General features: G+C 43.8%; 1 protein-coding gene across 1 annotated transcript in view; it reads left to right on the top strand.

The window, feature by feature from the left end:
• The window catches only part of cdh13 (cadherin 13, H-cadherin (heart)), a 378607-nt gene that overhangs the window by 92197 nt on the left and 260853 nt on the right, over positions 1–25557 (top strand). The window contains exon 2 of the mRNA XM_080002151.1: positions 17079–17199. Within this exon, the coding sequence (XP_079858277.1) occupies positions 17079–17199 (121 nt within the window). The remainder of the gene's footprint in view (positions 1–17078; positions 17200–25557) is intronic.

Here is a 25557-nt window from a genome sequence, read left to right as displayed (position 1 = left end):
GTCCGCTTGCTGGATGGTTGGCAAGTTTATGAGTTCAGACACTAGCGCGCACACACACACACACACACACACACACACACACACACACACACACACACACACACACACACACACACACACACACACACACACACACACACGAGCAGAATGTTGTAACACAACAGAGAAACATTCCAAACTCGCTGTCGAGGCAATGGTTGGCGTAATCAAGAGACGGTATGCCCACACACATGCATGCACTCACGTATGCACACACGTACGTACACAGACACACACACACACACACACACGCACACACACACGCACACACGTACGTACACACACACACACACAGCAACACAGAACAATGGACCACTGCAAAGCTGAGCACAGTCAGTAGTACTTGCCAATATCCAATAAATTATTTTAATAATCTGAGCGAATTGATCAAAATATTCAGTGAACATCCTAGTATCTGTTTAAAGAAGTCAACCAAAGTTCATCACATTGAACTGTATGTAGTTGTAGTCTAGTAAAAGGTCAAAACGAAAATGTGATATCAGACTAAGATTCGTCATTTAATAATAATAACGCCATTGTCCAGCCATAGAACTTAAAATGCAAATTAGATGTATTTATGCTCATAGTCTCACTTTGCACTCAGTGTTTTGTGGTTTAATGGTAGGTGCACTGTATTGGGTCAATAAACAGGAAGTGGCCACAATAGTCCTACAGTAATAGTACGGGTATCAGAATGCATTAGGCAAAGACAGAAATGTCCTCATGGTTTTTGGAAATTGTTTTCCTCTCAGCCTCCCTCAATGCACTTACTTCTAACATTGACTTTTTTGCGATACTCTCAGCAACACACACATACACACACACACACACACACACACACACACACACACACACACACACACACACCATTTTCAGTGGCCAACAATATCAAACTCTCCCTTTTTTTCTAAGCCTCTCCCCGGCAAATATCAGGCATCGCAGCCCTTTCAATCACTATATATCAGATGCACTGTGGATTCTCGCAGCCATATTGATTTCCCCCAGAGGTGACATTTACTGTGTTGCCTGCCAGGTCATTGCCTTAATCACCCGACTGCACCTTCACGCTTGAACCCAATCAGATGTAAAACACTGAACAGCGGTGAACTTGCTTGCCACTGCTGTTGCCTCAGCCTCTCCTGCGGTATCCTCAGCGGAGCAGCGTTAACACGAAGCGCAGTACGACACACTCGACTGAACGTCTAATTTCAGGAAGTTTCCCTAATCTGGGAATCATTCAATCTGCGGAGCGAGGCGCCACCGGTAATAATGTGTGAATGTGAAATTGTGAATTCTACCGAGCGGTGATCACCACAGTGTTTTAAATGGAACTTTTATAAAGAATGTACGAATGGATGAATGAATGTATGAACCGAACAATCAATCGCTGTGAAGCCATCGCTTCACTGCTGCGGTTTGCGTTTCCTTCTTGGCACAGCCTCTAATTGAATGCGAGTTTCCTCCGCCGGAGGTGAACTGTATGGATCCCATCAGCTGAGAGTCCTCCTTGGTTATACTCGGAGGTGATGCAATCTTAACAAAGCCTAATTGCTGTAAAGAGCTACCTGTGTTTACTCCACCGTCAGGCGAGCAGATCTATATATTCTCTTTCGTACTATACAGTATATCTCTTTACCACCCCTGCCCTTTCTCTTTACTGTTCCTCTTATAGATCTTTCTCCTTGAAAAGGCGTCTCTATAACCAAAAGCTGTGCTCTTGTCATCCTACAGCTCGTCCACAGGACAGAGTCATTGCAGCAGTTCTTGACGATTAAAGAATGAATAAAGAGTTGCATTGCAGGTTGAGAACTTGAACTCCACTTGCAGACTAACTCTGTCCTAGATGCAATGGCGTACAAATACTCTTGTGTTGTATGCCCAGCATGCTGACAGCACAGGTTAAAAAAAAATACAAAAAAAAAAAAAGCGACGTCCATGTTATAACTTTGTCACAAGGGAAATGCTCGGCTGTTTTTTCAGTCTTTCCTCCTGACGAGTCGTGACGGTTCATCCGTTTTGCAAATTGAGTCTCATTCAGCACCCGTGCGCCTGGCAGTCGCCACGCCGCCCAACAAAACGAACAAGCGACTTTTGACTCCCAACTCCTGAGACCGCTTAAAAGATTTGTTCGCAATGAAGGAAATCTTTTGCACATCTTGCTGGCACTGTTTACCGCGGATCGTTTTGGTTTCAACTCATTTGCGTATATGGTAGCTTTTCCAGCCATTAGTATTCCTTTCCAATTATTTTTTTCCTGTCAGCCATCGGACAAATTCCCTGATTCCCGGCATCCTGTGAGCCGGGAATCAGAGAACATGGTATTTGTCCGATGGAACAACAGTAGTTACACTTTCAGATTTCTCTCCCTCTCTCTCTCTCTCTACCTTTTATCCGGCCATCCTCTCTACATGTCCACAGACTGATTCTCTTTGGCCTGGCAGCCATCCTCTCATTAAGTGGACGAACAGAAGACTTTCTGCAGGTCGAGCGTTGTTTCAACACGGTACCGCTGCGCTCTGGACGGAGTACAGTGCTGCCTCCCACTCACCCAAGGCTTTGGGTGAGTGGGACCGTCTCTCCCTTTGCCTTCCCTTCCCTTCCCCTCATGCGGGCGGACCACTGTCATTCTAATGCGTCGTGGTTCGGCTCCGGTGAAGTCACGCTGAGCCGATTGTGGCGAAACAATCAAACTTCATGAAGACATCAAATCGACGAGAAACACGGGTCTGAAGGCGTAGAAATCACTGAGTGTTTTCTCTCTGGACCTCTTAAGAGGGAACACAGTGTGTGTGTTGATGTCATTTTCTGTGTGTGTGTGTGTGTGTGTGTGTGTGTGTGTGTGTGAGTGTGTGTGTGTGCATTCAGCAGGTGTGTGTGTTTGCTGAGTCCATATGGCTCTGGCTGAAATGTTTCGAGTTACACCTCGGGCAGTATGAAGCAGTAAGGAGCTGCCAGTTTGCACTATGCTGGTGTGTGTGTGTGTGTGTGTGTGTGTGTGTGTGTGTGTGTTCTGGTTGTTCTTTTCCATCACTATCTGTGGACACACACACACTCTTGTGGTTTTTGCCTGACGACAGATGGGGGTTGATGGATTCGCCCCTGCACTCGTTCTTATTTCCCGCTGGTTTACATCAAACCACAGCCATGCTTAAAACCAAGTACACTATAACAATTCATTATTTTCATAGTTTTTGGAAGGGGTGTTAACGGAACCGTCAAACAGAATTTCAGCCCCGTTTAATAGTCAACACACAGATTCCATTGTCTTTTGGAAACGGCGGAACATCATTGCTTTAATGTGGAATTGACAAACAAAGTTTATGGTGCGATTATGTAACTTTGTGGTAATGTCTGTCATTGAATACTTTCAAGGTTTGTTTCTCACCGCATTGGTTCAAATTCTTCAAAGAGGGTGGCTCTTATGAAGTATCAAAGTACCTTAAGTTTTGTCAGTAATTCGTCCTCCTCTTCGATGTCATAGAATGGGGAGAGCTTCTTCACAGTCTGGAGTGCCACTGCTGGAATGAATGCTGTATTCAGCTTCCTTCAGGCAATGGAATGCATTCAGAATTTCCCATGCAGAATCCTTGCATCGCCCAGTGAAGAGTCCGGGGGATATTGTTGTATCATTTCCCTCAAGGAACTGCACGACAACTGGGAGAACCTTCCACAGAGTCTTAAGGGCAGTTTCTCTGCAGGCCCACCAGCTTCTGCAACTCCAGTCGCCAACTCCGGTGGGCACTGATCAGGCGCATTCTCTTCTGTATAGAAAAGGCAGTGTGCCGTTTGGATGAGTTGGCCATGAAAGTTTTTCAACTCAAACTGAAAATAACTGACAAAACAGATGTGGGACTGACAGGGACTGACACTGCAATGTGCCTGACAGTGCACATACAAGGCCTTTGGATTTGTGTTTAAGAATCCTCGATTGAAGTCCCTAATGGTACAGTCACACCGCCGGTGACGGGGCGCTGCAATGGGACAGGCTGCAATGCGACAGGCTGCAATGCGACAGGCTGCAATGCATTTCAAACGGAGCTGAGCTTCCTCCAGCTGCAAGGGGCGGAGCGACAAACGGCGACGAGCTCACAGCTTCACGGCGACAAGGAAAGTTGAGCAGGTTTCAACTTCATGCAAATGAGCAGGGATACCAATAGGAGGGAAGATATCTCAATGGCGCTGATCCTTGGAAAATGGACCACTGCATTGTTCCTGTTTTTTTATTGAAAAAGGTCACTTAAACTATCGATAAAATAACGAACACGTCATTTTATATTTCATCAACAAGGACAATTCTTGACTTCGAGGGGCGGATGGCAAGATTATTTACGTCATTCTTTTCAAGAGGTAATTTATTTTGCCAAGAAAACAAATTTTAATTAAAAAAAAAAAGTAGACACGGCCCGATCTATCTGTATACTTTATATCAAATATGGACAAGGAGAGAGGTTTGAAATGTTTTGCGCACCCACAACAGCCAGTCGATTTTGAGCCGACACACCCACTGGCGCCAGGGGCACAGAAACCCCATCGCCGGAGGTGTGCCGTATGCCGAAGGAGACGAGAGCTGCTCGGCTTCACGCTGCAGCCCCGTTGCCGGGGCGGTCTGACCCTCACATTATGGTGCCCACTCATGTTTGCAGCCCCATCATAGCCTCAACCCCGGATGTTTTTCCATTTCCAGATTATCCTCTTACAGTAGAGCCAAAACAGCCAAACAGCATCTCACACTTGAATGAGGCGCGCCTTTTTTTGCATGTTGTGCGTATATCTGACAATAAAGGAAAAACTATTTATAGTGTGAGACAGCTGTGGTGTCTGTGTTCCATTAGCATGGAAAAGATTTTGCTCTGTCGAATTTCTGTTTGGATCACACGTCTTACTGAAAAATGGCCAAAGCTTTTATGAAGTTGTTCTGGGTTCTGTTTGAGAGTAGCGAGGCATGGAATCATTTTTGAGTTCCCTGCTTTTCTGTTATTGCGTCAAGGTGTAACACATTCACATTTGCTGAACAACTCCAGCCACTCTAATAAATGCTCTGGATTTTGGCTTGAAGAGTCCTCATCAGGGTTATGGGGTTATGGCTTTCAGACAAAAAAGGGTTTCCCTGTTCCTCTCCTTGTCTCTTTCTTTTGTAGCTTTTAACTGAGGGTCACTAACTTCAAAAGCTGCGTCAACGGATTTTGTAAATGTATTCCACCTCCCCATACTATGCATGCATGACTCTGAGGTACTGTGCTCTTAGGTTTTTTTTGGTAAGGCACTTCTCCACCGATTCAGCCAGACCGTTTTCTGTTGGCTGTTTTTTGGGTGTGGCAGCTCTGGTATTTTCCGTCATTTAAAAAAAGGCGAAGCCATGGATTTCTCATGACAATTCTTCTGAAGTTATTCTCTGGAAATGGCAGTACTGGTTGGCAGGGTCCAATTTTAGGGCACATTTGAATAAAGGTGTCATCATACTTTATGTTAAATGTGAAGAGGTGACCAGCATCAGTTGGGTAATTAAGGAGGTGAGAAAAAGCCGCCTCTGTGGCGCATGCATGGCTGTCTCCTCCGCTTGTATTCGCTGCACACTTTCTGAGGGCTGTGTCTGTGGCTGTGGCTCTTCTCGGGTCAGTCCACGCCCTGTCTCTGTCTCCAGGTTTGCTGTTCCCTGATCATTTTCTTGAGGCAGTGGCTGAACATCATCTTTCTCTCTCCTTTGTGTCTCCATCTCCTCATCGGACCCATCACTTTCCACCGCCTCTCCGCCTGGGAACAAGGCGAGCCTCGCTGTTGCAGCGCGTTGCAACTCTTAACGAAACATCCCTAAGTAATCAAATAAAAAATAACGAGTATATTGTAATTTAGAAATTCTAACGTTGTGCCAAATTTTCTTTGCCTACGCACTTTCTGCCTTTGCAATGTAAACAACAGTAACAAGTGTTTATCCCTTACCTGTTCTACTCTCCGCAATAGAGCTGGTAAGAGATCTACTGCCTTCACCAGCCTCATGCAGATCTTTTTGTTTTTGTTTTTGCCTCCTTACCTTATGGGGCATCATCATCTTTGTCACTTGCCGTAGTGCATAATAAAATGTAATTTATGATATTCTAGATTCCAGCATAAGTGGCTTTGAACAGAAAATCAGGCAAATATTATAATGCATGTCATGGGATATAGATTCTTGATATTTAAATTATTTTAAGACAAAAAGTTCAAGACAAACTTGATGAGTTTATTTTCCATATAATATTTTCAATAATTGCCTAGTTGCTGATGTCAATTTCATGCTGTTTATATTTGTATAACCAAATATTTATTTTCTATGTTTTTAACATAAAGTCCCCATAATTTAACGTGTAAAGATAATTATTGAAGAGCTTGTACATTTATATGCAGTTAACCAATACTAGCCTATTCTGTCCATCAGTTTCTTCGGCACTTCAGTCGCGAAATTCCTACACCAGTTCCACCAATAAAGACTTGTTTGGACTCCACCGCTGAGGACGCGTTCAGAATGTGTACCTTATGAATATTCATAGCTTGCCCAGAATTTTTTTTTTAAATGAAACATTACATGCGGCACGGTGGCGCAGGGCATTGCACCACCCCAAAAAGCATGTGTGTGTATAGTATATATATATATGCATGTGTTGTATTGCGGTCATGTGATAAATAAAAATTCTTAATTCTTAAAAGACTACAGCTGCAACGTTATCCTCCTGCCATGAATTTAATAAATTATTGTCTTCTTTCTGCCACTAAAACCACCAAGTGGCACCCACTTAAATATGGGTATTACAGAGCTCAACAATGAGTCTCCGTAATTGAAAATCCCATTCATATTCTCAATCGAGGTTTTCATTATTATGCATAATGTCGTAACCACCCAAGGTAGACTTACCACCAGCGATGAGATTGTGAAACGGTGGCATATGCTGCTCTTGAAGCCACAGGTCCGTTTGATATCAACCTTGTTTTAGGAAAAACATGTTTTATTCCCAATGTCACGGAGAAGCACTAGACATTACCTATAATCCGATCAGTGATTGGTGGAGCTCGCTGTTACCACGGAAATGTTTACCACACGCACGGTGAAATTTTACGACACTGCCTGCGAGTGAGTTACTGTTACCACAGAATGATCATTTACAAATGGTTCTGCCACAGAGCAACCAAGATTTCAACACTTTTATTAACTATATAAACACTATAATAATGACAAGGGTTAAACTCAAGAAGAAGTGCGCTAAGCTATCGTTAGGTTGGAAGTTGCTGGAAAGGCATCATTCGCAATGGTTTATGGGATGGGTAGTTCCTTAATAATTACGTACAGTTTTGTACCTGTGCTTTCTTTTGCATTTTACAATATTTTTTTCATCTCCAAATCAAATGTTTCACGGCCACATTATAGTTGGTTGGCTTGGTCCCGGCTTGAAACTCTGTATGTAATGATTTTCTGAAACGTGTGGATGAATGTGGAAATGCATTTAACTGGGCAGTCACTGCTCTATTTTGGCTCATATTATTCATTTCATCCAAAGAAAAAAAGAAACCCCCCCCCCCCCCTTCGACCTTCAGACTAGAACAGGGGTCTGTCGGGTTGGGGCCCCTCTTTTAGTAGATATGTAAAACAGCTGTTTCAATTAAATCTTGATGCCCATTCACGCAAAAAGAAGAAAAAAAAAAAACGCCTGATGAAAAGGGCACCATGGACATCAAGGGGCAGAGATTATATTTATTTATTTATTTGTTTGTTTGGTTGTTTGTTTATTTATTTATGTATTTGTGTGTGTGTGTGTGTGTGTGTGTGTGTGTGTGTGTGTGTGTGTGTGTGTGTGTATCTATTTATTTATTTATTTGTTTATTTATTAATTCACTCATTCATTCATGCATTCATTTATTCATTCCCTTCTTTATATTCATGGACTGTGTCTGTTTTGATGCACTATTGCCATCATGCCCAGCCCCCCCACGGCTCCTTAGTCAGTCGTACTGATTGAGTTTGGGGTTTAACAAGAGGTGTTTCGAGCCTCGACAGGGACCCGGTGCTGGAATTCAATTAACAGTGTGACACCTGCAGGGGAAGTAGCAAGTCCCCCCAGGCGCCGTGGTTACTAAGCAGGGGCATTTTTACGTACTCAGCCCCGTAATCAAATAGGAATACAAAAAAACAAAGATGATGATTATGCATTTAACTTTCAATTTTCTTCCGCAAAAATCGTACGTTTACTGTTATTCATAAAGTTGAGTTCTTGCAGTGGTGAACGATCACCGGATCACGATTATTAGTTTGTCTGATTTGATTATTCTATTCAAATCAAACTATTTATTTTTGAAAATCGTGGGTTTCCTCTCGAATTTAAGGGGGACTTTGAGGCAAAGGTTAGAAATGGTGTGATAGAATTGTAAAGACACGTTTACATCACTTGAGTCGAGCCAAAACAGCTGTCTGCCTATATTTTGATGTTCCAGTACCAATATATTTGTTTTCGTCGTAAGGTCTTGTGGCAGTTTCACCTACTAGTTCAGGGACCTCCGGCACAGAGACACAAAGGAGGGGGGTTGTAGACACCAGTTTATTGTAGACAGTGGCCAGTTGGAATAAGCCCAGGAGCAGATATCATGCGTCATGACAGGGCTCCTCTCCTGAGTGTGTGTGGTGATGGGGGTTTTACCTGTTGCTCGTTAGACCAACCAATCAGCAACAAGTATGCAGCCACTCTGATCCCAATCACCTAGATCCAGGTGGCTGCTCAAACCACACCATCCCCACACCACATACAGTACCCCTGACAGGGTTGCTATACCTGAAAAGGACAGGCTCTGACAGAGGGTTCCTATACCTTAAAATAATAATACACCAGACTTTGAAACAGGGTTCCCATCTCTTAAACCAAAAAATGTCCAAAAAATTTAACCGGTCCCCTTCAAGGGGACATGGTTCCCCGGAACACCACGGTCGACCGGCTTCCTTTCCCCAGGGTGATGACAGACTGCCCCCTCCTCCCTTCCGGAGGATGGGGCCTAAGGCTGCTGCGCTGGCTCGTGAAGGCGTGGCCCGACTTGGCTATCGTGGGGGCTGCTTGGAGGGGTGGTCTGGCTGCTGGGCTGCTGGATGGTACTGGTGGTGGCTGCTGGGTGGAGGAGCTATCTGCCAGTAGTAAACTGTTGCGGCTGCTGCGGCTGTTTCTCCCCCGGTCCTCCGCTGGACACCCTGGCTTTTCCGCGAGCGGGCCCATGGAGAAAGCACCGTGGTAAACGAGCCGGCATTCGGGTCAGAATGAGGACACACAACCTTACCGTCCACCTCTGCCAAACATCCTGTATGATGTGATGTGATGCGGATTTCAAAACAAACATCCTGACGCGGCTGTGGTGGTGACTGGGGAGTTTAACAGGGCAAACCTTAAAAAAGTTCTGCCTAATTTCTACCAACACATCACGTGTGCCACCAGGGGAGATAGAACTTTGGACCATTGCTACACACCTTACAAGAATGGATATAAGACCGTCTCGCTCCCTGCTTTCGGGAAATCGGATCACACCACAATTTCGCTGGTCCCCGTTTACAGGCCTCTGATCGCACGAGAATTGGTGGTGACGAGGGAAGTGAAGCGGTGGACGAACCAATCAGAGGCTGCGCTTCAGGATGCTCTGACTGATGTGGACTGGGACATGTTCCAATCAAGTTCAAGTGATGTCAGCGAGTTTGCGGTCATAGCGGTGAGCGTCGTTGCTACGTTAGCAGACAGCATCGTTCCCCTGGTGAAAGTTCGGATATTTCCAACCCAGAAGCTGTGGGTCGATAAATCCATCCACTGCGCTCTGAATGCTCGCACAGCCGCTTACAACGACGGTCTTGTATCCGGAAATATGGACAATTAGAAAGTTGTGTCATACAATCTGCGGAGGGCGGTGAAGGACGCGAAACGGACATACAGAGAGACTGTGGACGCCTGTGGCAGGGGCTGCAGTCTATAACAAACCACAAGAGCAGCTCCTCCCCAGCCACGAGTGTCGACGCCTCCCTAGCCAACGAACTGAACTCCCTTGATGCGCGGTTTAAGTCTGGCAACAGCACTGCTAGCTCGCCGGCTAATTGGAGTTACACCGCTGGGGATGAGCGCGCACTCTCAGTGTCTGAGCATGATGTCAGGAGGGCTCTGATGTGGGTGTACACCAGGAAAGCTGCGGGCCCAGATGGCATTAACTGGGCGAGTACTGAAGACCTACAGCTAGCCCCGGTGCTCACTACAATATTCAACATCTCCCTAGCTGAATCAGTGGTCCTGTCCTGCTTCAAGAGGTCCACCCTCGTTCCTGTTCCGAAGATCTCCTCTCCTGCCTGCCTGAATGACTACCGTCCGGTGGCCCTCACCTCGGTGGTTATGAAGTGTGTCGAGAGGCTAATTAAGGATTATATCTGCGCCTCCCTCCCCCGCACCTTGGGCCCGTTGCAGTTCGCAAACCAGCAGAACAGATCGACGGATAACGCGGTTTCCCAGGTACTGCACACCAGGCTCACGCACCTGGATGGCCGGAAGGGGGCCTATGTGAGATTGCTGTTCATCGATTATAGTTCAGCTTTCAATACCATAGTCCCCAAAAGACTGGCTGTCAAGCTGAAGGAGCTCGGACTGAAAGTTCTGCTGTGTGCCTGGATCCTGGACTTCTTCTCAGCCAGGCCCCAGGTGGTTGGGGTGGGGAATCACATGTCCAGCTTCCTCACCATGAACACAGGATCCCCCAAGGGCTACATCTTCAGCCCCCTACTATACTCCCTGTACACACATGACTGTGTGGCCAGGTCCAGCTCCAACACCATCATCAAGTCTGCTGACAACACCGTAGTCGAGGGCCTAATCACCGACCGCGATGAGAAGGCCTACCGCGAGGAGGTGACTGACCTGTCACTCTGGTGCCAGGACAACAGCCTTCACCTGAACGTCAGCAAAACAAAGGAGATGATTGTGGACTTAAGGCGTGGATTACAACCGAGGACGCATGCGCCTTTGGTGATTAATGGGACTTCTGTCGACAGGGTGAGCAGCTTCAAGTACCTGAGAGTCCACATCACAGAGGATTTAACATGGACTTTACAAACAGACATTCTGGTGAGAAAGGCCGGGCAGCATCTTTACCACCTCCGGCAGCTGAGGAAATTCCGGGTCTCGTGAGGAACCTCAAGTCCTTCTACTGTGGAGCAGTGGAGAGCATCCTGACAGGCAACATCACTGCCTGGTTTGGGAACTGTACTGCTCAGGACAGGTGGGCCCTGCAGAGGGTGGTGCGTTCAGCTGAACGTACCACTGGAACTACCCTCCCCTCCCTGCAGGACTTATACACCAGGAGGTGTAGTACTAGAGCCCGCAGGATCATGAAGGATCCTCATTACCCCAACAACAGACTGTTCCAGCTGCTGCGGTCAGGCAAGCGTCTCCACAGTCACACAGCGGGAACAGAGAGATTGAGACAGAGTTTTTTCCCGCAAGCCATAAGAACTATCAACGCTGACCTCACCAGGGGTCCTCACTGAGCCACACACATAGGCTCCACTACCTACTGTACTGTATGTAGCATACTGTACCGCATACTGTGTCACTGTTCTGGGTTGTTCTTGTTAACGTATTGCTGCGCCGTACTGTTGTATACTGTGCTGTATATCTCACAAACACTGCCTCACTTTATTCACATGCCACTTTAATGCACATATCTGTATATACATTCATAGCCTATCCCATATACTGTACATAACTCCATCCCATATACATAAGTCTATCCCATATACATAAGCCTATTCCCTTTATCTATTTTGTACCCCACCCTGCGTTACTCTTGAGTTCTTGTTTTATTTTATTTTATTTTATTCTATATATTTTATTTTATTCTATAGCATTAGACTTACTGGATTACATTTTAGGAATCAGTTAGTTGGTCAAGTATAAATTCTTAGGTAGCTACTGTGTTCAGTGTAGAACATATTGTGTGTAATCAGCGTTGCATTAACAATTCACTGCATATATGTATGAAAGTATGTATATGTATGTGACGAATAAACCTCTTGTATCTTGAATCCCCACACCACAGGTGTATACGTATTATGTCACTATAATAAAGGTGTAAAAACAACAAAAGGTGGTCACAGCATTATTTTTAAGCATCATGGTTTAAACTTTTATTAAAAGCCTCAATCAGTATTCCTGATTAAATTTCATATACTGTATGTATACGGTATTCTCTGACCAATGCCCTTTTTGAGGTGTACCATTTTCCTTTACAGAACCAGAGGAAATAAACAAATTTGCTCAACATAATATCCTTTTGGTTCCTGCAAAAACCCCTCGGAACGTAACCATCAGCGATCGATCTTGTTCAAGTTTTAATAAAGATCAGGTCTGACAGTTTGGAGTGAAATCTTGAATTAATTGCGCTGCTCTTGTGTGACATTCACAAGTGCAGAGAATATAAACACTACAATATGTAAAACCTTCATTCATAAATTATTAAAACTGAAATAAAAAAATGAACTTTCTTTTCAAGCATTATAAATAATATTAACGTCAAACAAAGAGATTTGCCAGAACAAAACTGTCTCTTAAAAAAATAATAATTTCCTTTTTCTTTTTCAGTGTGTGTGCCGGTGTTTTTTCTTCCATCATCGTCCGGTGTGGTGTGTGTAAATCGGGTCCTTATCGCCTCAGGGCCACATTAAAAACAGCTTTAATATCTGATTGGCGGTGGTGTTGGTGGTCACCGCCGCCCTCTGCGACAGATGGCGTGTTTGGGTTTTGGCAGACCTCGCCCCGCAGGTGTCATGGCCGCCGTTGGGCCCCACGCGGCTTTGAACAAAATGAGAATCACGATTTTTCTCGATCAGCCTTGAGATCGCCATTCTCTGGCGATTCTTCGGGGCACACATAATGTGAGGGGATAATAGGCAGCCAGGCGGTCATTATTTCAAATCAACTCTTGATGGGTCCATCCCAGCCTTGTATCACTCTGACGGGGATTATTTGGCGATAATGCACATTATCCCATTTGTTGCATGGCTACTTCATAAATACAAGAATACAATTAGTGACATTGATTTGAAAAGATTCTATAACTAGTATGCCTAATTTGAATTTATTTGAATTGATTTACTGTCGTTAATGTGACTGTCAGTAGGTGCCCATTCATGTGATGTCTTCCGTTATAGTTTCTCTGTCGCGTCACAAGATGTCGCAACTAGCTAGTGTTATGGCTAGTGTTACCATGGAGGTAACATGGAGGACGTAAAACCAGGCTGAGGAGCGGTTTGCCTCAACAATGCTCATTGTTAACAGACAGTAAACAAAAAACTATTGACCGATAGTGACTGTCGATACTGCATATACTGTATATATACATATAAATACAGACACCTGTCTTTTTTTCCTAAAAGTGTTCTGTTTGTGCAAGAAAAACAGAAGTGTTTTCTGTTTTATAAACAAAACGACCAAGTGTATATATATATATATATATATATATATATATATATATATATATATATGTATATGTATGAACACACAAACTGATTGATGTGGTGTGTATGGTGTAGCCAGTGAGATTTCTCCCTCCAAAACAGTAGACCCAGGTTCGATTCCCTGTGTGTTTTTCAATATCAATATGTTTCAAACTTCAGAATAAAATATTGCTTGCGAGATGGTTTGGTTTTTTTTTGACAGTAAATACAAGGGCAAAAGAATAAAATGGACGAAGAAAAGACAACCAACGTGATATTCCACTTTTTCACTTTGGTTGTCTTTCTTTAACCAGTTGATTCTTCTTTAGGCTCATTTGCACAATATTTTAGTTCCTGGAAAAAAATACCTGGGACTAAAAGTTCCGGGTACTTTGGGTGGAAACGTAACTTTACCAATGTGCAAATGTGCCCTTTGAATGAGTGTCAGCGAGGAGAGCTTTGTGTCAAAATGTTTTGACACAAGTTTTGACATTTATTTCAAGCTGTGAAAGAAGGAAAGAAAAGAACTACCGACAGCGACTCTAATTTGTGCTAATGATGTATTTAGACGCAACATGATAACGCTGGCTTTATCGTGATACGACTCGATTTCCTATTCCGCTGGTTTCCAGCGCCTGCCACGACGCACAGTGGACCCTGCGGCCGTCGAGTTCCAAAAAAAGACATCGACATGAAACAATAGCCAACTGTGGTGTTTTCTTTTTGGCAATGTTGTTTCTTTACTGGGGCCCCCTCACATTTATTCTAGTTTCTCTCCTCTCTTCCTGTTCGCGTTGCTCCTGCGATGTAATGCAGCGTTGTGATTGGCCGATTGCCGTACAAAAAAGGGGAATCCATGCGTATCTCGAGATAGCGCAATTCTATCTCTTTTAGCACATGAACACGGAAATATCTTATTAATACTCGGTACTTGGTATGATGGCATGCTATTCAGACAGAGGTAGGGTGTTTGCTCTATCTGGCAGACGTATGACCACCGTGCCCACAATCAAGTAAAATCCCGTGCTCTGCCTGCCTCAGTTTGATCTTAAAACCAATATGGCAGATTTTTTTCCGCTCGCTTTTTTCCCGGACTCCACAGGTGATCAATGGACTCCTCCACAGCGTCCTCTGCGCCGGGTAACTAATCCTTTTTCCTGCGCGCCGGGGGTTTATTTCAAACACTATGGAAGTCAATATGCCCGCTGTGGTTGGAGAACACAGCATTTGTTATGTTCCAAAAAGCCGTATACGTACTGTAGATGTAAAATCTGTGTGGGGAACAATACCAATTTTCTTTTTCCATTAAAGGAAAAATGTGAGAAATTGATGGTAGCCTAAAAACATGGACTTTGCGAAAATGACGACAGTTAAAGTGTAATAATTTACTAATTAAATAAAAACCTAATGTAATGTAATGTGACGCGGCCCTATTCACAGCCAGCAGCTCCAGGTCTGAGCCACATTCTTCGGGTTGGCACTCATCCTCTGTTTAATGGAAATAACAATAAAATAAAAAGAGTTGAGGGCGTTTTTCTACGCGGTGGTGAATTTAAGACCGGCTCCGAAAAAAATGCAAGAAACCTGCAAGGCCCATGACTGTTTTAGTAAATCCAATAAAACGTTGTCTTCGGGGTGAAATTAAACCAGATTTTTCAGTAGCACAGTTCAGCGCACTGGGATGGTGTCACATCGATTTTGTGTTAAGGTATCAAAAAACCCTCCATTTAAATTCAACCGAGTGATGTATTTCTCCCAAAACTCGGCTCTCTACTATGCCCTTCTTTAAGTAGCGTCTCTTCACAGGATGTTTTTTTTTTTTGGGTGAAAATCCCCCGTCTCCATCTCAGAGACGCGGCGTAATTGCCGAAACAATTTCGCTTCTCGGGAAACCTCTTTCCAAACCTCTTTACTTTGGTGAGAGCCTACGGCTTCCTCCACCGTTTCATCTATTTCAATTCTCTCCCATTACACACACACACACACACACACACACACACACACAAAACGGTTTCATCATCATGGTTGATGTCCTTTCCCCCTTCCAAACTTAATCTGTTTCCCTCTCCCTGGTTTGGTAGATTCCTCTTGTTAGAACCCCGTGGTTGCAATAGAAAAAATTGGAATATAAACCAGCGTGATAACTTTTATAATATTTAACAATGTAATCAATATTTCAATTAAAACACAGTTTCGCTACCAAAGCTGTGAATGTAGACTATAACAATCCTGAATTAAATCAATCTTGATTCAATCTTGGTTGAATGACATTAACAACAATTGAAAAACAGTATTATAATGATGGAACAAAAAAAATATTGTTTTACTGTCATTTCATGGTTCTTAATCCACTATTAGAGCTTTCTTAGAACCAACAGAATGGAAATCAGTTGAATAAAAAGTGATTTATTTCTCTTTATTAAACACAGGGCAATTGGAATTAGTTAACTATCAAATTGGAGCTGATTTCCATATCTTGAAGTCAAACTAAAATTAATCTACCTACATTTTTGGGTTTATTATAATCTCATCACAATGGCTAAATGAACCTCAGCAAAAAGCAAAGCAAAGCAAAAAGTCGGGGATAAATATTTGTTCTGCTGCCAATGCAATGGCAGTAATACACCTTATCTGAGGTTTATTTATACAAAATAAAATAAAAAAAACAAGTGAAAATGATATGTTCACTTATTTGGGTTCCATTATCCATCTTCAGAATTCATGATGCCAGCATCTCAATTGGTTGGATTTCTTAGGCCCCGCTCCCTTCAGCTCTGAATACCGCCCGCTCCACTATTTAAATGGCAGTAATGGCGATGCTGTGGGATTGCGAGTCAGCGTTTCAAGGGTTACCGCCAGGTCAATTAACAAGGGGAAGAGTTCTACGATCCAAACCGAAACTTCTGGGTTGAGCAGTTTCTCTATAAGGCCCTCAAGCAGGATGTGAGATCGGCCTGAGGTGACCTTCTGTCAACCAGCAAAACTATTAAAACTATTCACCGCGCAATTACCATTAAGCCGAGTGCCGAAGCCAAACGTATTCAGACGCGGTCGATACGAACAGCGCTTTGTTCTCGCTACGTGAAGACGCTAATAACTGGTGGGGAAGGGCTGCGGAACACCGTCATCCATCACAGGTGTGATTTGGCTTCCTCAACATCTGGTGTTTATCTTTGTTCCGCATTAGCGGCTCATCTGGAGAGAGAGTGGTGTTTATTCAAGTCTTAACAGATAAGGAGTCGGCAGGAAAATGATAGGACTTGATTGAATTGTGAACTTCGAAAAATTCAATAATGCTACGACGGTACGGCTGCAGCATGAATAATGAGCCGCTGATGCAATTACCAGAAATATGACGAATACAAGGTTGCCTTTAAATGCTCATAATCAGATACTGAAATATAATAATAATACACCATCAAGCTTTATCTCCACCCCTATTACACCTACTCGTCAGATCGTCCAAGAAAGAAGGGTAAAGGGTCTTTGTGTTTGTTGTTGGCAGCTGTGTACCGTGCTGTGCGTACTACTGTGCAGTATTCTGACCTTTGCTTTGTCCCGTCCATGGCAGGTTTTCCATGCAGGCGGTCAGGAGGACAGAGGACACGAGGGCTGCGTGCCCGGCTTCCAGGTCAAACATTACCAGGTTGAGTACAGCGGACCCTTTCAGAAAGGCCAGCCTCTCATACAAGGTGAGCCCTACGCCCCGAATGTATGATAGATATTATGAGTGTCATTGTATCTGCTTTGTTGTGGAGTTCAAGGAAGAATAGTCTTTGATCCATGTGGGGACATTTGGCTCATCCATAGCACAGCGTCCGGGGACAAACTCAACTTCTAGTGCCAATTGGTTGGGCAGCGTCATTGGTTGGAGTGACATGCATGTCATTAGGATTGGGAAACTGTGGGCCATATGCTATGAGGCAACATTTCCAACCCACTGAGCCGTCATGCCACCCTACTGAGCCATGGTGGCACTACTGAGCCATGGTGGCACTACTAGGCCATGGTGGCACTACTGAGCCATGGTGGCACTACTAGGCCATGGTGCCACTACTGAGCCATGGTGACACGTTGGTGTCACCATGGCTCAGTAGTGGTGACAAGTTTCCGTCCCTCATTCTTTGCAGCTCCGGTTCAGGTGACATTCAGTGAAACTCGCATTCACCCTGAACCACAACCATTCCAAGTCAGCGTTAGTCGTCCTGCCCCTCACTATTTTAAATGACACAACAAAGACGGGGTCCCTTCAGGGCAGCAGCCTGGGTCAGTATGTGTGTGTGAGTATGTGTCTCTGTGTGTGTGTGTGTGTGTGTGTGTGTGTGTTGTCTACTGAAGGTAGAAGGGGTGGCGTTGTCCTCCCAGAATTCATCTGAAATAATGGAACTAGTCGTTTTAAAAGCAGTGATTTCTCCGCGCAGCAAAGACAATGACGACAGCAAAATGCGTCTGCCGATGAATTATTCTGCTTGGTGATGCCGTTTCCACATTATCATGTTGGCTTCCCTGGGTTGCTCATTGAGGTCTGCGCGTGTTTGTTTTTGGTGGCCTTGTACTATTTTTCCTCTATTTTAGACAGAGACTATTTATCTAGGTTTGCCGTTCCACTACTTAGTAGCATCCACGGTGTAGTATATATAGTCGTCAGTAGAGCTGTTGCCCATCCTCCTGTGATGCTGAATGCGATGCGTTGCGATTTAAGAGGGAAATCCGCATTTCATTTCTAATCTCTGATTTGGAATCAAAGGCTCAGGAGCTACCGCTTTTGGGGGTGGAGCGAAGCGGGGTTGGCCAATTCCTATCAAAACCCCACAGGGAGGTAAACTGAACACATTTCATTTGAGTTTAATCTTTTTTTAGCCCATTGGGATCCCACCCGCACACTACTGCCACAGGAGTTCCATTTTTTACCTCGTAACACCGATGTAACTTATCGGTCTTCATCCCAGGAAAGGTGGGATTTTGCTTCTCTGTTTCGGCCATCAGTGCTTCATCATGTGCAAAGCACACAACAACTGGCCTCGCTTCCGTGGAAATGTGAGCCATCACTGCAGGCGGTCGAATCTCTCCGTGGGGACCGAACAGAACCAGCCCTAACCCCTTTGGGAAGATGCCATCCATTCATCTGTCTCAGCGCTCGCTTATTTCTGACTCATACAATGCAAAAAGTCGGTGGTATGTGGATTCCTATGGGATTAATTACTGCCTCATTAATTCAGCGCACCATTTAAAGTCAGACTTGTTTTCCTTTCCGCCTCGTTTATTCATCGATTATTTTTTTCTTCCTTGTTGCCCTTCCGCTGTTCCCTTTACCTTTGTGTTTCCCCTCGCGTGACAAGGTGAGAAGTCATTTTGTTCACGGCCGAAAGGTCACACGCGATTTATTGGAGCGTCTGTACTCAACAGGACCAAGACTTTCTGTTGCAACGGCACTTTTAGGTTCTCCCAAATTGAAAATACATACTTTTTCCCACCTAGGCAGCAAAATAAATGACAAATCAGAGCTTTAACACCTTCAACCCGTAACTTTTCACCCTCCCTCTCTCCCTCTCTCTCTCTCTCTCTCTCTCTCTCTCTCACTCTCTCTCTGTCTTTCTTTTGCCTTTATTGTGTTTGATTGGGCCAGGCGGTGAGGCATTTTGTCATCTGGAGGGCTCAGCAGAGTGTGGAGCAGGAGACAGGGCTCAGTTCTGCTTTAGCGCTCTGTGCCGGGACGACAGAGCGCTTCCATTAGCCGCAATATGCCGCTGTCAGCAGAAACACCTTGCACCAGGGGAGGTCGCACCGCTCACACGTCACGGACACTAGTGGACCCACACACACACACACACACACACACACACACACACACACACACACACACACACACACACACACACACACACACACAGCTACTCACAGATGCGTGTGTTTCACAACAGGTATCCCGTAGGTTATGTATGTGTGTATGTTCGTACTCAACAGAAACAGTGTGTGCCCCAGTTGGAGTCGTGTGTGACTCTTTTGTTGTCTTCTGTTTTCTTGCATAGATACACAACTCAGTTGAATTCCGAAATAGAAGCATCAGAAACTGATTGTTTTTTCTTGGATGTACTGGCTATACAGCATATATACAGTATAGACGTGTGCTATGTATGTGGATTCATGCATATGTTCTCCTTGATGCTCTGACATGTCTATTTATGTCTATTTATTCTATGTCGCGTTGAAAGAAATTTCCCCCTGGGATTATTCAAGTATTTCTGATTCTGATTCTGATTCTGATTCTATTTATAAAGCCCTCTGCTCTGTGTGTTGCATATCCACGTCCAAATGCCAAAACACTGCACTTATGTTTCAAGTGCATTTTCCTATTGTGCATATAAATGTCTCATTAGCAATGAAATGCTCGCACTTTGTGGAATCTTATCGTAAGAAGAAGAAGAAGAATGAGTAATAGGTACGGATAAGTAATAAGAAATAAAAGGATAGTTGTTTAGTGGTAGGGAAGTAATAGATTGTTAATTTGTGATAAACATAGTAGCAAGGACTGTTCACTCTACAGAATATACAGCTCTAAATTTTACATGTATGGTTAAAAAAATAGTTACAAAGTAAAACAATAAAGTGGCAATAATACTGTAGGTAGCATTTTTCAATGTACAATATAGTTTTCAATGATAATAATAATGATAATAATAATACTAATAATAGTAATGCTAATAATTATAATAATAAACTGTATTATATAGTGCTTTTTAGCCATAAAGTTCACAAAGTGCTTTACAAATAATTAAAAATAAACTAATACAATACAAATACAGAAAAAAAATACAGAAGAAAGGCAATAACAATACAGCGGTGTTATGTGTATTTTTGTGTGCATGTCGGTGAAATAGTGTTCTTACTTGTGACTGTACATGCAGTACACCTGTGTGTGTATCTATATATCTCCTGTATGTTTTGAATCTCCCGGTGGGCATTGGACCGTGGGGCACAAAGCTTGAAGAAATGTAAATGATTAGCACAATAATCCATGGCCTTCACTCTCCTGCAAGGGACACATTTCAGAGCTTCACCACACCGAGCTTGGTTCTTTGTTGGATTTGGACAAATTGCCTGGTCATTGTCAGTGAGACTCCCAGAGGCGGCGACACATGCAGATTTATGTTAATGCATCTCGCCCCCGCATCACCCGCTGTAGTCCTCGCTGTGTAATTACCAGCGCCGGGGCGGTCTGGAGGCCACAGATACCTGTTTGAGCGGACCTGGGTTCAAGGACGCCTATCGCAGCTAATGGCCTCCACCCTAAAACAACACCGACTCACCCACTTGCTCTCTGTCTGTCACTTGTCTTCCAGTTTGGGCTTTTTGCATTTACACCCATCATCTCTTTCCTCATTCTAGCACTACAGGTTTTTACTCCAATGCTGCAAGAAGCACTCAGAGCTTTTACTGAAGTAAAAGTACAAATACACCGACATTAGGGTAATCTTGTGTGATTTCAGTAAATTACACGAGGGTAATTTATAGTACTACATTGGCCTTTCTACTACAGGTACATGAGTACTTGCTGTTGAATGTGCCTTGATATAACAGAGCCTATACTACAGGACAACAGCAAACTATACACAGACATAGACGTAGACATTTTAAATAACAACAGACAGACATTTAAAAGACACCTAAAAAAAGAAAACATGCCAATTTACAAACATACAGGTATGTACATATACTGTACACACAGGGACCAATAATCATGGTTGCCCAGTTGCCCCAGGCAACCAGATTCTGGCCATGGTCAACCATCTCATGTGGTTTGGTTGCCCCATTGTCAACCACTTTACACGTGTTAAAAAATATATATTCAATTTATTACCAAAATTATATAGGATAATTATCACTCAACTATAAAATCATTGAAATTCGGCAAGCGTTTCGTTCTTCTTGGCAGCTAACAGGCGGTGCATGGTTGCCAACTTGGCAACCATTTCTAAAAGTTAGTGTCCAGCCCTGACATACATCCATTAAAAAAAACTTTTTATGTTTTGAGTTGCCGTACATCACAAAAAAATTCCCTTTGGCATAAAGAAGACGAGAAATGAACACATTTAATAGATTAGGCAGCACACGTCCCCGCATGAGATAACGTTTTGAGAAGTTTTAACATTCTCTCGATGCTTGATTCATAGACATACTGTGCTCGGACGCCGGGCATTGATCTTAAAATAGAGTTAATATCTCCCCTCAGCTCCGCCAGGCTTTTTCTTTCTTGTCTCAGCGTTAACCTCTCAGTACTGCCTCAGAACAGTTAAATGCCCCTTTTTTTTCTGGTGGCTACAGCTGTCTAAAACAACTGCAGCTAAAGTTTGTCAAAAACAGCTTAGCTGTTGCTGTGGAACATTTGGACCTTTACGACATGAGCGGTTTGGGCTCAAAGAAAAATGTTTTGTTTGCAAGGACCATCATGAAAATTAGTTTTATTGATAAATACATATATATAGTTTAATTCAAACTGGGCCAGCTATGTGTCTACAATCTATTAGATAGATTGGAAGGTGGCTAGGTGGATGGATGATACTGTAGATGGATAAATAGATGGATAGATGGATAGATGGATAGATGGATAGATGGATAGGTAGGAAGATAGACAGATGGATGTAAATGTAGATAGATGTATGTATAGATATGGATAAATGAATAGATAGATAGATAGATAGATAGAAAATATAACTTTCAAATGTGACCACTTGACATGATAGAGATACATCACTCATATTAATATTACTCTCATATTAATAAGAGTAATATAATATGAAATATAATAATGGTATGAAATGCGCGGCATTTAGTCTCCAGGTCTTGCAGTGCATTGTGGGTGTGGAGGTTTCCCCGGCTGGCGGCCGTCCCGACGTGGATTAACTGTGCCGGGGTCCAGAGTCCTCCATCGCCACGCTCCCTGATCCCTCCCCCACTCTATCATTGAGGCAATTTAAGGGGGCGCTTAGAATTCTGATCTGACCCAGTGGTTTCAGATAAATTGGACAAATGGAGCAGCTTTTGTCTTTATGGTATTTATTCATCTGATTTGTCTCTCGCTATCCTGGCTCCGCAACAGGATTTAGTAGGCTTGTAGATGTTATTATTTTTCCTTTTTCCTTTTTCATTCATAGCATAATGCTCGCATAATGCTATGCTTGTGTTGCAGTGGAACATAAATCAAAACCGCACTGGCACGCATTTCTGCTTTTGTTTATTTGACGATGGCGCTGAATCGTGAGCAACCCAAATTAAAAGCAAACTGAGGACTCAACTAGAGATTTAAGCAAATGATGTGGCATACTAAGGCATGGCGGTGGCTCTGTGTGCTCAGGCTGACACACTCTGCTCCACTTACTAAATTTGGTGAGCACATCATCAACCCCCACCACCCACCCACCCGACGGTTCTTCATCAAGGGTCTGTGGTTCTGTGCTCTAAGTGCTACCGCTGTGATGCAAAACGATTCGTTCTTGGCGAAACAAATCCTTCAAATCACTCAGGAGTTGTTTCTGCAAAAGAGTAGGTAAAAACAATTACTGACGACTAAAACTAATGTGGAAGAAAGGCCGAGGTCTGTGACATAATTTACATTGAATGTTACTGGTTTTCAGCAAAATAAGCAATTTTGTCAGAAGTAAATAGTTTTTCTTTTATTTGCACTTTGAATTTCTGTGCCACAATCATTTTTCCTCTGATAGAATTAGTGCTAAAGGATTTTCTGGCATCCGCAGTCTTCCGCCTGAATAAACTATTTTGACAGAATTACTATGATTCCTGTCAGAATTCCTACGACTTCCTTCACAGGGAGTCCTCCCTCGCTCACAGCGCGTTACACCAAGGGAATCCAGCGAACGAGGAGTCAGAAAATGGAACAAATCTTTTTACTCGGTGACTCGTCAGGAACCGTATCTGAGAGAATTGTCGAACCTTTCATCAGTAGTTCCCCTCCCTCTGTCGCTCTCTCTCTCTCTCTCTCTCTCTCTCCCCCTCGCTCTCTCCCGCTCTGTGTGGCAGGCCGTGCACCCACATCATGCCACTCTCATGCCTGTAATGGCGCTCTATTAATCACCTTCTCTTCCTCGAGCTACCGGGAACTTGGAGCCTCTCTTTTCCGGTGTATTTTTAATTTGACAATAAATCAAGGTGTGCTTTTTGACAAATGACTGTAATTACTGAGAAGGCCGTGTGTGTGTGTGTGTGTGTGTGTGTGTGTGTGTGTGTGTGTCTGTAGTTGTGTGCATACAGTATGTGCGTGTGATTTCATGATCTCTGCGCAGGCTTACGTTCTTGAGTGTGTTTAAATATGTATAAGCGTGTGTGTGTGCGTGTGTGTGTGTGCGTGTGTGTGTGCGTGCGTGCGTGTGCAGGCAGGTAAGGGATGGTGGATGTATTCGGCTGGAGAGAAGTGAGACGTGTAGGGAAAGGTACGAGGAGGGAGCTTTGTGGAGGAACTCTAATGGCCATAAGACATCCGTCCCTGGTGGAAGGGTGAGATGGGGGGGAAGAACAGAGGGAGAGAAGAAATAAGGGCGATAGCCGAGACGGAAAAACAAACAAACACGGCATGTCTTCTAATAGCAGGCACAAAATGAAGGAAACCACCATGAAAACCCTGACCGGAATGATAATATCACTCTTATTTCAAAAATGTGGCCTGAACCATGAATGTTTCATGGCCTCATTTACATTGAGTGACATTTTCAGCCATCAGCGGCGAGGCCGTTGTTAAAGACGGAGTCGGGGCGAGGGAAAGCAAAACAAAAGAAAGGAAAACAAAAATCGTTGCTAAAACGAAGCGCTTGTCGTGTTATTCGTTTTTTTTTCCAGGGGCCTCTGAAAAACACGCCGCCTTGGACGGAGACGGGCTCGCTCCTCGGTGGAAAACAATCGTGACAATGTTTGACAAACTTCTTGAACCGAAAGACGGCAAACAATGCGTGGGACTTTTTGCTGCCACATATTGCTATGATATTGATATACATATTGTAGCGCAAACCGCAGGGCACACGCACACACACACACACACTCACACGCCCGCAGGCGCACACACACACACACACACACACACACACACAACACACACATACACGAACACACACACACCCACACACACATACAGCAGAGTTGTATTACAATAAAAAAACTAAAATATTAAAATCCAATATCCCAATGGCACAGAAGTCTAGATTCTCTCTGGACCCGGAAAAGGCAAAGAAATCCTTTAAAATGTGGGTCTTTCGGCTCACAATTTGTTGGTTGTCCTGTGCTTTTTCTCCTTATGTTACATTCACTTGCATTGCCGCAAAGTAGCTGCTGCTGTTTGTCGAATTAGCCTGTTTGGAATGGTTACACGGCTATGTTATACATTCCTGCGCTTAACTTTAGAATGGTGATTTAAGTTGTTCACCGGAAATATGTTTCACTTGAAAGGACGCATCCCAGCCAGAGACAATGAAACAAGAAATAATGTGAGCGCTGATAATACTAATGCCGCTTAAAATGTTTGGGAGACTTTATACGAAGCCACTTTCGGTGTTTGAAAAATGGTGTGTGTGCGTGTGTGTGTATGTGTGTGCGTGCGTGCGTGCGTGCGTGCGTGTATGTGTGTGTGTGCGTGTGTGTGTGTGGGGAGGTAGATATTGAGGGATGAGGAGGACAGCTATGTCCCGTCCTACACATACAGAAAGAAAAGTGAGTATTAATATTACCACAAAAGAAAAGTGACTCACTGTGGCTGGGGAGTCACTGTGGCCGGTAGGTGAAGATGTTTATCTCTTCCTGTGGAAATTGCACTTCCATGTATTATACCTTCGTCTACAGTTATACTCAAAGGGGAACGTATGTATTCTTGTGAGATGTTGAATTGAAAATACATGGGTGGGCTCCGGTTGAAATCCATTCCAAGCACCAAGCAGCCTCCTCCAGGTGCTGACTTGCTTAAGCGTTTCTACCATTTTACATCCAGTCGTCCTCGGTGAGACACTTCAAACGGGCAAATTAGTAACCAACCGGCGTAAAAGGCCGATTTT

Source organism: Zeus faber (assembly GCF_960531495.2).
Source record: "Zeus faber genome assembly, chromosome: 6".
Taxonomy (NCBI): Eukaryota; Metazoa; Chordata; class Actinopteri; order Zeiformes; family Zeidae; genus Zeus; species Zeus faber.
This window is presented reverse-complemented; position numbering and strand designations above follow the sequence as displayed.